At 42.4% G+C, this 18,065-nt stretch overlaps 2 protein-coding genes across 2 annotated transcripts in view; both read right to left on the bottom strand.

The window, feature by feature from the left end:
- Positions 1 to 370: 370 nt before the first annotated feature.
- arpp19a (cAMP-regulated phosphoprotein 19a) lies at positions 371 to 5,159 on the bottom strand. The gene is made up of 3 exons (XM_042419790.1): positions 4,926 to 5,159; positions 3,615 to 3,737; positions 371 to 2,023 (listed from the first exon to the last, which is right to left on the bottom strand). The coding sequence occupies exons 1-3, from the start codon at positions 4,980 to 4,982 to the stop codon at positions 1,853 to 1,855; spliced, it is 351 nt and encodes a 116-aa protein (XP_042275724.1). The 5' UTR covers positions 4,983 to 5,159; the 3' UTR covers positions 371 to 1,852.
- Positions 5,160 to 6,711: 1,552 nt separating this feature from the next.
- Positions 6,712 to 18,065, bottom strand: part of fam214a (family with sequence similarity 214 member A) — a 32,976-nt gene continuing 21,622 nt past the window's right edge. Inside the window, exons 3-13 of the mRNA XM_042413534.1 lie at positions 15,846 to 16,030; positions 15,171 to 15,367; positions 14,341 to 14,466; positions 12,224 to 14,096; positions 11,739 to 11,864; positions 10,903 to 10,991; positions 9,773 to 9,869; positions 9,272 to 9,430; positions 9,004 to 9,072; positions 8,329 to 8,528; positions 6,712 to 8,195 (exon numbers count right to left, since the gene is read on the bottom strand). Of these exons, the coding sequence (XP_042269468.1) occupies positions 8,042 to 8,195; positions 8,329 to 8,528; positions 9,004 to 9,072; positions 9,272 to 9,430; positions 9,773 to 9,869; positions 10,903 to 10,991; positions 11,739 to 11,864; positions 12,224 to 14,096; positions 14,341 to 14,466; positions 15,171 to 15,367; positions 15,846 to 16,030 (3,275 nt within the window). The 3' untranslated portion in view covers positions 6,712 to 8,041. The remainder of the gene's footprint in view (positions 8,196 to 8,328; positions 8,529 to 9,003; positions 9,073 to 9,271; positions 9,431 to 9,772; positions 9,870 to 10,902; positions 10,992 to 11,738; positions 11,865 to 12,223; positions 14,097 to 14,340; positions 14,467 to 15,170; positions 15,368 to 15,845; positions 16,031 to 18,065) is intronic.

The raw sequence follows: 18,065 nt of genomic DNA, 5'->3' as shown, positions 1-18,065 counted from the left end.
CTTTTTAGTTCGTCACCCTTTAAAAGCAAGCAATGTCATCACTGGATAAACGTCTAATGGTTGTGATCAATTCAGCCAAAGAGTGATTTCTTTATTGTATTTATAAGGCCTGAGGAGGTAAAATTATGCAGTAACTCAAGTAAACATAGTACAAAGTACACAGTTCTGTGTTTGCTCTAGTTCCTGTCCTGTTAATCCAGGATTTATCTTGTCACCCGAAGGGCTGGAACCACAGGTCTAAAAAAAAATACTTGATTAACGACAAACAAACAATGCTCAACCGTTTTTCGGTCAGATGTATGCATTGATTTACCATCTGAAAACACCTTAAACATTAAGCCCTGACAACAAAGTCAATATGACACAGCAATTAAACATTTGTGCAAAACTATTTTATTTACAAAACAAAATGGCACAAATTGACAGCAGGGCAGCCATATACATGCACAGCTCAGACAGATGTAGTGCTAGCGCAGATTTAAAACATTGCAGGTAAACTTCATCCAGTCAGTAAGGACCCTGGAAAAGCACTATACAGGGCCCAGGGCATTTTTTTAAAACATAAAAACTACTTATGAGCAGAGGTTTTTCCTAAGTCTGAACACAAGTCATAACACTCTTTGTTCCCAGTGCCAAGAGCTGCTCCCAGTACATTTTTGCCCATAGATTTCTTCTCACACAGTGTATGGAGCACAAAGACTGGTCCCTACTGACAGGAATTTAGCTTTAAGGTCCCGTATACTCATCCACCCCTGTTATAGTAAGGTGATGTTTCATTCAGGACGACTTGAAATTAGAGACTTTGATCTGAGGAGAGGACTCTGTCAACATCACAGTTCAGACTGAAGCAACAACAGCATCCTCTCTTCTTTTTATCTTCTGCTTTGGAGTTAAAACATTTTCTAGTTCCAAGCAGACTTGAATGAACCACCTTTCTGCCACCCAGTGCTTTTATGCTGCATCTGAGCTTTTCAGCATCTGTGTAAATGTTCAGTGCACCTTAGTGAGTTAAAAGGGAGCTCAGTGAGGTTTGCCTTTGGGAGCCCTGGGTCACACATGCAGCTCTATATGACACTCCGGCCTTCACCGCGTGGTCCTTTCATACGGCTTCCCCCCATGTTTCACAATCAAAGTGTTAACAAAACTGAGCTTGGCCTCTGGATTACTATATTCAGTCAATCACTCAAGCATATTGACAGCATAATTTAGAATAAGGACATACAGTGAATGATACAAATCTGATGTAAAACGTTCTAAAAGGCTGACATCTGCCCCTGTGCCAACAAAAGGAAATATATACACTTCCAAACTGAGGGATCCTGATCACCATACTAAAGCCCTCCAACCAGACAAGACGCAGCTTTGCTGCTCGCCCCCATCTCTTCAGCCAGTAAACACCGTGCTATCAGTCGTCCATCAGTCGTACAAAGGCGTCACAGTCTGCTCCATCACACTCACACTTGGATGTCCTGTCTTTCAGTGTATCTTACATGGGAGTAAAGAGGAAATAAAAGGAACATGGAAAAGTAAGAGGACAATAAAAGAAGGGCAGTCAGTTTGGGGAAGTAGGGAGAGACAAAAATTAGAACAGGAGGCAGTAGAGAAATGGCCAGATGGGGTGGAAACAAAAATAAAGAGGATTTGAGGGTATCAGCAAGCCAGTTCGCTGGGTGCTAGGTGTGGTTTCCTGTTAGGTGGGGTCCAGGCTAGTGGGGAGGAGGCAAAGGCAGGGGACAGGTGGTACTGTGAGGGGTGGGAGAGGTAATGTTACAGCTCTGAGACTTGAGTGGTGGGGGTCGGGGGGGAGTTAGGGCTGGGAGGTGCTGCAGGGGCTGTCAAGGCCGTGTGTGCATCAGCCTGCCAGTTTACTGGCCACCAGAGAAGGTTTCCTCTGGGGCAGGTCCTGGGGGGTGGGGATGTGGTCCCCTGTGATCTCGGTCTTCTCTGGTGCAGCTGTCGGCAACTGCTTGTTCTTTATCTTCGCTTTAGCCATGTTGTAGTCGCCAGAGTCAAAGTACTTTTGCTACAGAGAAACATCAGACACAAGATTCACAATTATAAGTTGTAAACTATGAAAAGTGAACAGAAACAGCACCTGTGATTAATACAAGGTCACACTATTGTCAATATTCAATATTATATAAATATTTTATTACATAGCAAGCAGCGTGGAACATCAACAGGTTTGGTGGTTTAGATGTAATAATACCAATTTAACAATTGGCCTAGCTCATTTTAATTATATGGTATGGAGAGCAATTTACATTAATTGTGAACTTGTTTTAAGGTTTTAAACTGGTTTTGCAGAACAGATAAATATATCTAGTGTAGGGTTGGAAGTAATGACTTTTTTCTTTATTGGTAAATGTATCAATTGTTTTTATGATTAATCAAACCATTCCACTTTAAAATGTTATAACTTCTGTCAAATGCCAATCACAAGTCACACAATTGCTTACTTAAAGTATTAAATAAAATTATATGAAATATGACAAAAGCAAACAGCTTTGTGTACCTGTAACCATCAAGTGTTTGATTTAGTGTTTGTTTTACCTGATAAATTATGTAGTAATTAATCTTCTCTGAATCAAAAAAATCAATTCATCAAATAATCATTTCAGAACTCTTAAATACAAAGAAAAGCTGAAAAACTGTTTTCAGTTTAGTTCGTTTTTCGGATTAGTTTAACTACTGATTAATCATTTGAATTTTTGCTCTGACAAAATACTAAAAAAAAAAATAAATAAATAATGGCAAGTGCTCATCACAAGTTCTTAATAGAACTCAGAGTGATCATTTCAAATCAGCTGCCAGGATGTGTTTGCTGGTATTTTTACTCAAGAAATGATTTGTCAATTATGACAACTTCCCATTTATAATATGTGCGATGCACTTGTTTTAGCATCACAGTATTACTTCATGTTTATCTATATGGAGGCGGTGTTATAAATACACAGTTGCCAGATTTATTACATAAACCTAGTCAAAACGAACTCAATCTAACACAAAACAACCCTGCAATTAATCCTACCATCATGAAGGTTATACTGTTCAGTTTTTGTTGAAACTGTTAAGAGGTCTTGATCCAACTTTATGGTCATTTTGGAGGCTGCAGTTTGTGGTGTTGTTGAATTATATTGTGTTTTACTGAGAAGTGTTTCTAAAACCTAGCCTTAACTGAAGGTTAATGGCCCTTGGGTTAAGATTATTTTCTCAGTTTAGATGTACCAACTCAAGTTTAAGTGCAATGTTACAAATAAAAAATGACAGAATAGGGATGCACCTATCTGATTTTCAGTCCCAATACCGATACCTGGGCTTTGGGTATCAGCTGATACCTAGTACTGATCCGATACCAGTGTTTAATTAATAAGCTGTACGCCTCACTGTGTGGGAGAGACTGGGATCATTTTTTTTGTGTAAGGCAACATCAAGCTTGACTTAAACATTGCTTTGTAAAACAAAACTTAACAAATAAACATAGATGCAAATTGTTATTTATTAAAATAATGGTATCCGATATCAGTATTGGTGCATCTCTATGACAGAGGGTTTTGAGACTGCCCATTAGTGAATCCTGACTGATTTGCAGACAAACACAAGAGATAACTCACCCCCTTCTGGAGGCGTTTGCGAAGCAGATCAGAGCCTCCGGGTTTATTTCCTAAATTTGGATATCTGGCCTTCAGTTTAGCCTCCTCTGCCTTCTCGGGACTGATCATCTTGTCCTGAGCTTCCTGAAAAATACCACAAGCATTAAGACAGTGAGAAAGATGCACACTATGTAATAATAACTGTCTCTATTGCACACCATATAATAATCTTATTCTTATTTTTTTATCATATACTATGTATATAATCACTGCACAATGGATAACTATTTTTATCTATTCCACTACTCTCATTTTATTGTATACAATGCATATAAATACTGCACAATGTATAATAACCTTTTCTATTTTCTATTTAACTATTTTTTTTTTATTTTATTGTTGTGTGTGATTTGTGCTGGAAGGTGCTGTTGTGACACTTAAATCTCCCTCGGGATTAATAAAGTAGAGAGCTTTCTTGCTGTATTGCACAATAATAAGAAACTACATTCACCGGGTGCTTCCAGGCTCCCACTGAAAAACATGTGTTAGCTTGTGACACTGCGGTATTTGACGGTGTATTTTATCAACTAAAATGTGCTTGATAGAACCTACAAATGACTATTGACTGCCAATTTCCAACACTTTTGAAGCAATGCCAGCCTGAATATATGTAGCTGTCAGCTGGCATTTTATGTACTCACCTCACTGACATAACTTGGCGTAAAAGTAAAGTTAAAGATTCAAATGATCGCACTGCGTTTTATTGGTAACATTAGCTGTTAGACAGTGGAGCTAACCTACAGTGAGCTAGTGTGGGTTGGACCACCGGTTGTGTAAACGCAGAATTAACCGCTAAATATGCTGCCAGAAACCCTCCTGCTTGTTGTGATAAAAGCTGTGGACTATTAGATAGGCAGAAGTCTAGCATCATGGAAACGTGCGACAAATAAAGTGGCACTGAAGATAAGATTAGTGTAGGCTTCGAGCCAGAATACAGCGATCTTTTCGGTGGAAGCTAACGTTAGCAGCTGAGCTAATGACAGTTGGGTTAGCTTGAGCTGCTAACATTAGCTAGCTGACATTCACACTAACCACCCGAAACAGTCGCTCTATCAGCAGCTGAATGGCAGGCCAGCTAAGCGGTAACTCAGTGTTGTTACATGGCTGGTCTACACAGTTTCACTAAACCAACCGGGGGTTAATGGCTGACAACGGTTGATATGTCAACAATAAGGAGCGCGGGGGGCGCAGAGGCTAGCGTTAAGCTAACTTACGTAGCTAAAACAAAGTCAACCCGCGCTCCCGCTACTTCTTCACCGCTGCACCTGTTACCTTATCGTCCACTGGTGTCCCCTCGGCCGTCTGCGTTTCTTCGTTATCCCCCGACATCTTTTTTTTATATTGTCGTGATCTCTAATCGAGAGGTTTGCTCACTAGTTGGGCAAGTGATCCACAAATCCTCTGTCACTCGTGTGCTCCGACTTTCCGAACACACACGAGTCCTGCCGTGCAGCCGAGCGAGCGCTCAAGAAGAACTCCTACGTCACATGCGGAGACACCATGCGCGTTCACGATCGGGCACTCCTGTCGTGAACGCCCACGCAGTGCTGGGACAGGATAAGGTTTTTTTTCTTACGTTGCATAACATGCTGATCAGCTGTAAGACCCATGTGCTGTAACGCAAATCCAGATTTCACTCAAATAATCCTTAGAGCTGGAGGATGATGAATACTGTACTGATTAACACAGGCGAGGTTCAGTTAGTTATATGTGGATTTACACACCGATAATTTTTATTCATGCAGTGTTATATGGCAGAAGCGGGTTGCTATACTCACATTGTGTTAGATTACTGGGGGACCGAGCAGCACAGTATACACATTTAAACAGTCACTTTAGACACACCAATAAAAACCCACAACCATAAAAATAAATTAATGATGCATACAAATGGGGCGAGACTGAGCAGAGGAAGCATTTAAGAACCCAGTGGCAGCCATGGTAAATGGCCACCCACCATTTCAAGCTTTGTGTGCCAAGCAGTACCCAACAACTATGATCAGCTTTTGTAGATTGTTGTGTGGCGGTTTCAACTTCTACAACCTGTGGTCTTATGAGAAGTGGTAAATAACTGCTGTCTTCAAGCATTAAGAGTCAAGGAGTATGTCAGTGTTGTTATTTTTCTCCTGTTGATCTTAAAATTGAACATTTTGCTAACTTTAAGTTTATCTTAACAAAAATACTGATTTTCCTTGACAAATGTGTTCAGCAGCTACCAGTCCACAGGTTTGCGGTGTCTTCTGTCCAAGTATTGTGTTGGAAAACTGTACTGTAAATGTGCCTGATCCGATAAATCGTCCCCCTCTAAGGTTAACCCAGGCTGTTACCAATTCTAGCATTGATCTGTTTTTCATCCCTTATCACAGGCTTGTTTCTCATCTGTTTTCATAGAATTTTTAAATGTATTTACAAGTCAAATGGGACACTGGTAACAGAATTGTTAAAACAACAGTTTGAGTAAGATTCATTTTTGCACTCAAACATTATCTTTGCTGAAACACTCACATGTACCAGGTATTTGTGACTGGTATATTTTTTTCTTGTTGCGTATTTCAGGACAATTAAAAAAAATAATTTAAAATTATTTAATGGAACATTTGTCATTTGTCTTTGTTTACAGTTCCATAAAGAAAATATCTGGAAGGCATCATCTACTTTTTGTGCCCCCATATTTCGGAAAGTGCTGCAACTACTACTATGACTACATCAAGAACACTTTTCACTTTCAACTATAAAATTTAGTAAATAGTTGTTTCCGAATCCATATGTACATGACCTAATTCATGATTTATTCCAAACATAATGCACATATAATGCTTTGATTTACCGGAGGAGCACATTGTGCTACATATGTATGAAAAACAACAACGTTCTAAAAAAGGCCTGAATGCCGAAATACTGGATGTATTTATAATGGTGTTTTGTAGTACCAGTATATAGTCACTCATGTTTAAATTGAGAACATCAGCAGAAAAACAGCTGTCTCACCACACACATCATTCCTGCCACATGTGAAGAGTATGGAAATCATATTATCATCCGTGATGCCTTATTTGCACTTCTGTTTTTCTTTATTTGCACCAAGTATACATTTTAGATGTTTCATTTCAGAATGAAACTCTGAATATCAGCAGAGGTCACTTATGTTTTATTCAAAAACCCTCCAGTGTGAGTGTATGAAGATGAAGTGATAGACCAGGGAACACAGTGAGGAAAATAATAACACAAAGAGACTGAGCAGATTTCAAGATTGCTTTAGAAGATATATAGATATATTTTTTTTTTCAGATTTGAATATTAATGTCAAAAATACATACTATGATATACAGTTTGCACTACATCATCTTAGCATGACAGACGTCACAAGTAGTTACTGAAATATTAATTTAAATATTAAATAAACTGATGGTAAGTAAACTGAAAGTGAATGTGTAAACACTAAAACTAAGGTTACTCTTTCTATTGCAACACTTCCTATAAAGTGGTTTTGTAACAGTACAAAAGTATTAGAATATTACTATTTTCTGTTTCATTTCCAGTTATAATGAGAAAAAAAATCCACAGTGCACTTCTGATGTTCTTCTGTGATGTGTTCAGTTGAGTCCAGCTTGATTGCGTGTTCGACTTCTTTAGTGGTCCATGGTATGCGTTTTTTTGGACGAGGGGATGGCGTTGCACCACAGTCTGCCACCCAGTTCCTCTTCCGTTATGTGCTCCCTCTGCGCCGAGCTCAGGAATCACAGGGTCAAAGCTGAGTCACTTTAAATTCAATCAATCTGATATCAAAACAATTTTTTTAACCATTAAAAGGGCCTTGTATTTCATTTATAAAGATATTAATTGAGATTGAACACTTATTCATTATGTCACGTAGAGGTCCAATTAAACATTTTGATTTGTAAAGTAGCACAAACTCTGCTGAATTAATTTTAAGTGTCTAACTGCTTCTGTAGACAATCACTGGTCTCTACTCTCCTGCCAGACGCTGGAGGGGATACACACAACAGCAGGAAAAAGAATTTTCTATCCATAATCTGGTAAGGCCTTCTTAACCAGCAGTTCAGGATCTCAAACCAAACCCTATAAAACTAACCTGTGACCCAGCCTCTCTGATCCAAGGTCGTGCACTCAACAGAGAACAAGGTTTCATTTCTGACAAGTCTCCCAGGCTCTTAGCCCCCCTTTGTCAGTTCTGGGTGACAAAAGGAATGAAACTTAAAGAGTTTGGGCACAAGCCAGGTGAGTCTTGTTGACTGCTGTCCTTAAATCTCTTCTCTTTTCAAATACTAGCCATAGGCTAACAGGCTGAGTCTATCGCTGGCATCGAGGTGTGAGTGAAGCTTCAGTAGTGGCCTGCCAGGTGGAGGAGGGAGGGAGGGAGTCAGACCTTAGCAGCGGGGAGAGAATGGTGGGTCAATGGGGGACTCTGTGAAGGACTGGAGTTCATAGGCAGCACCACTGTCCACCTCCATGGACTTTCTAGAAAACAGCAGACGAATGTCCCTATGGAGGTAGATCTTCCCAGACTTAGAGCTCTGGAACCTGGTTGGGGTTGGAGAGGGAGGATCAGTAAGGGAGGAGACACTCCACCGTTGCTGGAAATATTTCAGTTCTTGTGTTTACAAGACACAAGTCAATAAAATATTGGGATCAACATAAAAGACAGCTATCTCACCTCAGATGAACAAGGTAGCGCAAGGTGCGAACCTGGCCCAGGCTGAGGGGCTTCCTGCTGGTCTGATAATTTGCGTCACGGCGGACGGGAACAGAGAAGGTCCTCTGGCGTAGGAAGGTCTGGTGTCCAGCTGGCATGGCTCGGAGGTCGTACATCACAACAAACATCTTTACCACCGTCTTGTTAGGGTTGAATAAGGTCTGAGCAGCAGAAGCAGAGAACAGGGCAGGATTTAGACAGGTAGCAACATACAGAACATACAATGAACATAAGAATGTACCTGATAATGTTATGAAAATACATGAAGGAAAATGCCTTTCAAATTCTAAGGTAGGAGCTTAGAAGAAGCACAATAAATCAATAAAAACATGTCCTTGACTCTGTATGTAACATGTTGAATTTGCCTCTTTAACCACTAGGGGTCTCCCTCTCCTTTTGTTACTTGGCATAATCAGCTCTTTGTTCTCAGCCATGTGTAAACCATCATGCAGATATATATACACTGACTGGCCACTTCATTAGAAACACCTGTGCAATCTAAAGCAACACAATACAACAGCTCTACCGTCAATTCCATTTTTACGAAGCTTATACATTTTCAGTTTTTGTTGACATTGTCAGAAATGTGGTAATTCTACTTTATGTTTATTATTATGTTTATGAGAGATTCCTCACCACTTGAATGGTTCCTGATGGAGGTACACGGTAGCCCCTTTTTCCAAGGGACTCCAGGTTTATAACACCCTGTGAAAAAAAACAAAACAACCAACACTGTGTCACAAGCAGACATACAAAGGTCACACACACCGGAGCTCGAACACATCGAACGCCAGTAGCAGATATGGCTTTCAGTTCAAGGCTAAATCCTACAAGCTGGTATTAAAAGTTGACTAATTTATTGATTGACTGACTGGGGGGGAAAAAAACAAACAACCAATCTCACCATATATGGTGATGGAGCGTTGTCATCGGAGACACTGTAGAATGACACATCCACAGGTAAGGTCAGGTGACTGGGGCAGAAGGACCCGCTGGCTCCAACCTCAGCTGTGAAACCCTCCACTGTCCCTAAAGGCTCCAGGCGGTAGTTCAGCACACACTCCTGAAGAAACAAGAACAAAGATTTTTCTTACAAATGCAACACACCTTTGATTGTCTTTTTTAACTTTCTTTATGAGGACAGACTGTCAGCAAAGTTCTTAAAGAAATATTTTTTAAAAAGAAAACAAGCTGCTGGATGATAACTAGTCCAGCATTCTGTTGAATTTGATTACTTAAATGGACTTGTGGATGAAAAATGGCATGAGTGAAAATAGACTATTCTCAAAAATAGTGAAGAAAAAGACAACAGATAATTCTGAGTGTGTGTGTGTGTGTGTGTGTGTGTGTGTGTGTGTGTGTGTGTGTGTGTGTGTGTGTGTGTGTGTGTGTGTGTGTGTTATACCTCAAAGTTTCCCAGCAGACTGAGACTGGCAGGTGGAGCGCTGGCACTGAACAGCTGTTGTGACTCCTCAGTGTCCCCCTCTCTCTTTGGACACACCCTAAAGGGTTAAAACACACACAAACACTTGATCAACTTGTTCTGTATGTGTTAAAGAGCATCTTAAGGTATTTACGTGACAAACATTCCTGGTATGTCTGAACAAAACCTGGGGCCAGGGTTAGACATAATGATTTCAGACTGAATTTTATTTTTGTGTGTACACAAACATGACATCAGCCATCTCCAAATGTTTGTTACTCTTGACATTTTATCACTTTTTTTTTTAAATTTAATCAACCATCACATTTTTTTGCATATAAAAAAACCTCAAAATGATGCGAGGTAATATTTTAAAAAAGGCTTTAAACAACCACAGGCAACACTGACCAGCATTTAGCTGAACTTTCCACTCTGACGGCTAAACTTTTTGAAACATATGCTTCATCAAAAGCGGCACTGAGCTACCACCCACACCTGCAGTGTGTAGGCAGTGCCATGAAGCTCTGTGTGTATAAAGCCAGCTCAGTTCTGTCTGCCATTTTGAGCTGAATGTGCGTGATTCTAGATGTAGTCACAGTACAGCAGAGCTTCAGCAGGTGGCAGCGTGAGAAGAACAGTCAGCAGAACAGGAGTGACCTAACCTTACCACTCAGAACAACACTCTTATTGTCTGATTTCTCAAGAAACAAGAGACAAAACTTCTGTATCTTATTGCTTATCCAAGGCTCTATTTGTGTCTCCTCACTAATATAGATCCCTTTTAAACATTATATAGCTTGGTTGATACTATTGGTAAACTACAAAAACTCTGTAATAATACAGCATTAAACACATGAAAAAGCTATAAATATATCAACTATCAAAAGTTTTACACAGCTGAAATGGTGCAAAGTGAGAAAAAGAAGTAGGTTTTAAAATTGCTGTGCAGACAGAGTAACTTGATCCAGATGGTACTATAATCCACAGAGGATGCGGGAGGTAATTGTAATTTGTCTTTCGGTTTACAATGGAGAAATTACCCTGACCTCCTCCACAAGGACAAACGGACTTGTAACTACAGTAACAAAGATCCCAGGTGAGAAAATGTGTACCTTTTCCCAGAGGCCCAAGGCAAACCCTTACAGCCAGCCAGAGAGGTGTCCAGGTCAAAGTAGCCTGTTTGATTTCTCCTCTGAGGAACCTGCCGCAGACAAACAGGTCATGATTAACAATACACACAGAAACTGTCACGGTGTGCCAGGTTAGAGTTTGGAAGACAACATGCCTGTTTAAAAGAAACAAAACAAAACTGCAGATCCTAAAATTAAAAACTGTAAGATCACAAAAAAAGATATTTAAAAGTACAAACTGTGTAAAAAGCTGAAATTGTCATTAGATCTGAAACACTGTTGCTAGGTAAATCAACCCAAAAGCAAAAAGTGAGTTTCAATGACATAATAAGATAATAGTAAGTTTTGACTCCATTTTGTGCATCAGGGTGTGTATGTGTGAATATTCTGAACTTGTGTTGGTGAGACTGAGAGTTCCTAGTACTGTGTGTGTACATTTTAGAGTTAATGTGTCCAAGCGAGACTGATCAGACAACAGGAAACTGTGATGATTTGGCAGTTTGGTAATCTGACAATCTTTACTGTGGCTGATAAGTCACAGATAAGTCACATGTCTTACTGTTACTCGCCTTTGTGTTTGTGTTTCTGTGTGTACATTAAGCTGCTGTCTCTGTCTCTTTATGATTAACATTCACGAGCTCACCTCTCACACTGGTATACATACTTTCAGATGACTAGAAATAAAGGCTCGTGAGTGTGATGTTATGACAAACATAACTGCATGGACACTGACTTTGACTACTAATCATGTTCTGCATGTGAACTTGTCATCTTAACAAATGCGCTAATTAGAAAGTGTGAGAGTGTGTGTCTCGTACAGGGCTGGAGAGCAGAGGCAGGCCAGTACAGGGGTGGAAGGCCTTTGTCGCGGTGGCGTCTAATGAGTGGCGATTCTGTTTCTTCCAGCTGTTGCAGGGACGCAGAGGGGAGGGGCTGTGAGCTCGCTGGAGCACAGAGAGGGAAAGAGATTGAGACAGCTTGCAAGTAAACCAATATCATCTGTATTTATCAAACCATGTTCTCAGATATCATATGTCATTCTTATTGGCACTCCAGTCCCACCTGTTCCAAACAAAACACTCAAACATGAGGAGTTTTTAAATGGACTGCATCATTTGCTTTATCAAATGTTTAATTTTCTAATATTTGCCAAACATAAATTAACTTTTTAGAATATAATTAAAAGTGATGCAGTTGAACCAAGACTCCTCTGAGCTCTGATAGGATGCAATGATTTGCAAGAAGTGCAATCACTCAAAAATATTTGGATAAACAACTTCTGTTGAAATGAGGAGTCGCTTACCAGGACAGTAGCAGGGGGAGTCATGTCTGGACTGGGGGTGCTGGAGCATCCAGACTCCGAGGGCGCCTGGTTCTCATCCCGGAAGGCAGAGGCCTGGGCAAGCGCACAGGTTTGCGTCCGCATCTGGGAGTGAGGCTGAGGCTGAGGCTTGCTGTGGTTGTGGTTTATGTTACAGTTCATGGCTGAGCTGGCGTCATTGCAAGTCCAACTAAAGATCTGCGCGCTCCTCGGGCCGTTCTCAAGGACAGGGGAGGCAGAACGGGTTTCATGGCTGCTGGGTGTCTTGACTCTGAGCTTTTCCTGTGTGGGAGTTCGTAAACGCTGGCCAGCCTGGGTGTGGAACTGGCCTTTAAATGAGGGTTCTTCAAGTGTAAAGTGGGCGCCGTTTTGGGCCCTGGGAGAATGGCGTTCGGTCCCCGGGTCGACTCGGGGCTTGTCTGTGCAAATGGGCGTGTGTGTGGCAGCGGTGTGCGTTCCACTGTGAGGTTCGTGGCTGGGTATGTGGCCGTTGGTGTAGCCATTGGTGGCAGTGTTTGAGGCTTGTGGGATGTGTGCTGTGTGCGAATATGTGCGGACCGTGTGTGTGACTGTTGTTGTGTGCGTGTGGTGCAGAGGGCTGCTGCTTCTGCTGTGCCTGGGCGACAGAGAGGGGACAGACAGTCTCTCCTGGATGAGTCTAGTAATGTCTTGTACTGCCTGGGCAATGAGGGAGCTGTCTCTCTCCCTCTCCCTGTCTTTCTCCTTCTCTCCGTCTCTCTCTGTCTCTCCATTCCTCTCCTCCTCTCTGTCTCTTGTCTCAGTCATTTTCAGCTTCCTGCAGGCTGCAGGTTTAGGGGAGGAGCTCTCCCGTTTGCTGAAAGAAGTGTCAGTCACGGGTGTGTTGAAAGGGGTGGGCCACACACGGCCCACAGACTCATAGGGCGGTACCTCTGGCTCTTTGGTCTTATTGGCAGTTATGTCCTCATGGTTACTGCCCCACATGGCTTTGGGAGGGTTGTCAGAAGCAAAAAGTCCGGGGGGAAGTGGCGGTGCTGTGGGGTCACAGAAGTTGAGCCTCTGTGCAATGCGGGCAATAACTTCCTGTCTCTCCTGCAGCAGGGAGCCAATCAAGGGGTTTGTTTCATTCGCAGGCCTCGGGGAGGGGCAGCGGGGTGGCTCAGCCAAGGAGAAATTCTTAAAAGCTCTCAGTGGTTGGGGGATAGGCCCCTTTGACCTGTCACTGCTGTTGGTGCCAGACCCATACTCCTCTACTTGTGTGGGGTCAGAAGAACCATTGAGGGCCGAGTACAGCCACTTCCCTGCTTTACTCGTGGGCAGTGGTGAGGGAGAGTGTGAGCGGGAGGGCGTGGGGGAGTGGGAGGGTCTGTGAAACAGTGGGGAACCCTGACGTTGTGGGATATTAACCTGCGGAAGCTCTCCGTTCTGATACGTGTGGTTTTCACCAGGCTCCTGGCTCTTCTTGCTGTAAGGAGGTGGCACAGCAGTGTGGGGAAGGCTATTAATGGGTATGTTGTTGATGGGAAGATTAGGGATGGGTAATCCATTGAGAAGAAGGCCAGACATGGAGTTGGAGCTCTTGCTGTACATGTTTGAATTGTGAAGGAGGGTGTCTTTGCTGGGGTCCTGGCTCTTTTTGTGGGTGGGCGGGCCACCATGGCTATTGAGGTTTGGGTTGAGGCTGGGGGTCTTGCCGTAAAGCAGAGGCAGGCCCGTATGGATGCTGCAGGCCAGGGTGGGGTAGGTGGGTTGGCGGGGCAGCGACTGGACACGAACCTGCAGCGCAACACTCTGTGAAACATTGGGGACGGGGAAAATGTGCTCTGACGGCGGCTGGGAGAACTGCCACACCAACTCCTCATCAGCAGCACTGATCCTGTTTAAGAGAGAGAGAGAGAGAGAGAGAGACTCAATAAACAGGCCACTGTTATATCTAGGAATTGTGAGAGTTTTACAGTTTTATTCAGTTTTCTTTCAATTCAATTCAAATCTTGTATATAATATGAATTCGAAAATAACCTAACTTTAGCTTTAGTAGCTTTAATAATCTCTCCCCACAGCTTCAGTGGAAAGCCTTCAGCCCACCAGTGTCAAAGTCTTGAGTGAGTGTTATGTCTGACCTGTACAGGATGTTTCTGGGGACGATGCCATGGGAGGCGCTGAGCCAGGCGCTGAGCTGGGAGAAGAAGACGTAAGATCGAACGGCCAACAGCAGGGTCTTCTCCTCGATGAAACGATCACCGCTTCTATTAAAAACACAGTTAAAAGAGGTGGAAATGTGCCAGTATGTCAGGTTAATGGAAAACAGTTCACAGATGTGTGTTACCAGCTTCTACATATGTGAGTAGAGAAGTGGGCCAATTTCTCAGGCTAATTAACCCTCTGATTGCGAAGCCACTTATCTGGGTTTTCATTTTTTGTTTTAATATGCATGATTATTTTACTTAATAATGATAATTTCAGCAACCTTCACATCATAACTCCAAATGAAGCAATATCCGACCACAGTATACACAGTAAACAAAGACAAAGAAAACAAACTTGTGCTGTATCTTACAAGTGTTTTGTTAGCAGTGGTATTGAAGAATAAGGATCATACCATCCTCTAAACAGACCGAAGTGACATTTGCAAGTACGTTTACATGCTGTTTAATGTGCTGCAGCTAATTAGCCTTCCCCGGCAAATATTTGTTTGGTGGCTTGTTCAACAAGCAGGACAAGAGGTGTGTTCATGTTTGTTAGATAAGACACTTTAGCAGGAAAGCTAATGTGTGTTGTTCTGTGTCTGTGGCTCTTGTGTTGTGTAGCAGGATGCCGTCTGGCTCAACTTAATTTAATGTGGACGGTCTCCTTTGTATTTATATAGTTGTATGGTGCATCTTATGTAAACTGACAAATGTGCACAATTTAAAATAATAAGATTGTGTGTGTGCTTGTGTGTCGGCCTTACTGTCTGGGAACTGGCTGCAGGGTCCATCTCTCCAGCAGCAGAGCATCTTGTTTGATGACCGGGTCACTGATGGGGTCACTCGGCGGGCACTCATCCCCATAGCAACAGTCTGGCAGTAGCATGACCTCGATCATGATGGGGATGCTGTTCCTCCAAAGAAGGATCACCTCCGAACGGGTTCGCCGTGCCTGCCGACACTGGACACACACACACAAACACACAGACAAAGGTGAAGAGTTAGTGTTCATTAGTGAATGTCAACACCAGGACCTTAAAATCTGGGGGCAAAGCAGATGGGACCTAAAAGAGTGTCACTTAGGGCTGAATTTCACAGTGAGGGCTGCATATACTCACTTTACAATATTACAAACCTTTCCACCTTGGAAGTTTACTGTGTATATGCTATTGTATATGCAGCTGTTGCTGTGACACAGTAATATACAGAGCTGCCAGTTCATTAGGTACAGCTCTGTAAAACTGTAATTATCACTTACAAACAACATGAAAAATATGTATCCCATTCAAAAAGTGGGCCTCACTTAACACTCATGACTAGAATGACACAGATGTAGCAGAAACAAGCTTGAGTACGCTGAGAAGAGAGGCAGTAACAACGCTTTGAGGTTACAAAAACATGCAAAGCTGTGTACATAGACGTGTGTGTACGTGTGCTACCTGGGGCAGTTTGTCGCTGCACTCATGCTTGTGAAGAGGTGGCATGGCCGACTGGGCTGGTGGACAATGCATCCCCTCGGTTCTGCCCTTCACAGAATATTCTGGTGTCCTTCCCTCTGTGATGAGCAAGGTCAGGAACACCAGGAACTCCTCCGCGTCATACTCGAAAAACTCCTCTGTTGCATCTAAACAAGGCAGAGAAACAGAGGATCAACATTTGAAACCACTTCACATCCAGAGAGAAAACAAGGAACCAATTGGAGTAAGACTTGTATTTAAAGTAGCTATTAGTCCGTTCCGTGATAGATGCTTGGGGCAATATAAGTAAAATGAGAAAGCAGACTGATAAGCACATGAATGTATGTATGGCTTATGTTAGCCCCTTTTATACAGCCTGTTCAAGGTGGGAATGTTGCACTGCTATTCTGCCTCACCATTCTGTATAAAATGTACGAATTGAGCCATTAAGCCAGCAGAAGAGGTAGTCACATTGCCGAATCAATGTCTGTGTAAAAGGGAGAGCCAGCATGCCGGGACAGTCACGCTAGACACAGACGATACTGCAGGATCGCTGTTTAAAAGGGGCTATTGACATGGCTATTTAACTGAAGGCTTGTTTAACTATAAGGCTTATTTAGAGAGGGGTGTGGGGGAAGACAGCAGATGATGTAACTTTTCCAGTTTGGCTGCTTCAAAGGAATATAATTAGACCTTCCATGTCAGCTGGGCAAAGGGGTGAAGCCACACACTCTCTTAGGCTGCATTCGCACCACATCCAGCAATCCGGTACTACAACACAAGAAGCAACAATGGTGGGGGCGTGTTGTTTGAGACACTGGTGAAACAATAAAATACGATCCAGGAAGTCAAGTTGGAATTAAAGATTAGTGCATTTAAGGACTTATCAGAAGCCAAAACACTATGCAGCAGTTTGTAAAACTCACAGACAGGATTTTACAACTCTGGAAAGTTTTCACAGCGGCAACTGTTTTATCTTTCGTCGTGATGATCACAGGGTAAACAGCTGACAATGGCATTCATGTCACAAAGTAATCCACCAGGAAAATGTGCTTGTATGTATGTGATTGACATCGGGTTGCATTTCGGTAAAAGTTGAGTCCAGTTCAACTTCTTGCCAGACACCCAGCCTTATACAGTACAAACACACACACACACACAAACAAACAAACAAACATAGGCAGGACTGACGGTGACATCATTCACACTCATTGGCAAAACATTTACAAACAAAAGATAAACCAGATAAATGAGGAGAGTTACAAGATATAAATAATAGGGTTGTGCTGCTCCAACCGGTGCTCCACCAATGTTGCCAAAGTAGTGTCGGGTGGGGCTGAGTAGCTCGGAAACCTTTCCCCTTTCAGGAATAAGCTACTCCCCTCTGAATCTGTTCAAATGAACAACTATACAGAATAAGAAAGACTACAGACAAGGAATACTCAGCTGGCTATCACATTCAAATTATTGCTCATGCTGAGCCACTTTGTTGTACTCTATTATTCACAATAACCTGATTTTATTGCAATTTTTTACGAGGGCCAAGAAGTTGAAGATGTTGTATATTGGGCGGTAAATCACCACAAGCTGCGGCTCACAGGTTCGTCCCCTGCCACAACAAAATTAACAAAGTCTTGCTCTGTTTGTGTTGTAATTGAAGCTCAGATCTAAAGCTGGGTATTTTTAGAAGAGGGTTGAAGAGCCCGTCTTAGCTCTCTATATCCTGTACTCCTCCAGAGAAAACTCCCAGAATCCCGCAGGAGGTCAGCTGATACGGAGCAGCTCTGAGAATTGCAGATTTCTTTCTTTCCAACACACAAGCAAACAAACTGGCTTTAAGAAACTGCCTACCTATAACCTCGAAATGCCTGAATACCTCTGTAAGCTACAACCTACTGCTGCCATTTTTAAAATCAGAGTCAAAACAAGAATGAGGTCAAAATTAGGTGGATATTCTTCATGTTTTTCTCATTCTGAGGACGTCAGGTCCTCATAAGGATAGAAGTAAAAGTAACACACATACACACACCCTGTCCTCCTCCCATCAGAGCCAAGCTGGCTGGAACAGAGTCCCTCTCAGCTGGCTCTGCAGACGTGTGAGCAAAGAGCTGCTGCTGGATGCATGTGTGTGTGGGTGCGCGTGCGTGCGTGTGAGTGTGTGCGCGTATCGCAGTCTGCCAGCCAGTCACGCACATTCCTCCC

Source organism: Thunnus maccoyii, chromosome 1 (assembly GCF_910596095.1).
Source record: "Thunnus maccoyii chromosome 1, fThuMac1.1, whole genome shotgun sequence".
NCBI lineage: Eukaryota > Metazoa > Chordata > Actinopteri > Scombriformes > Scombridae > Thunnus > Thunnus maccoyii.
Note: the sequence above shows the minus strand (reverse complement) of the source record. Positions and strands in the feature narration are given on the sequence as shown.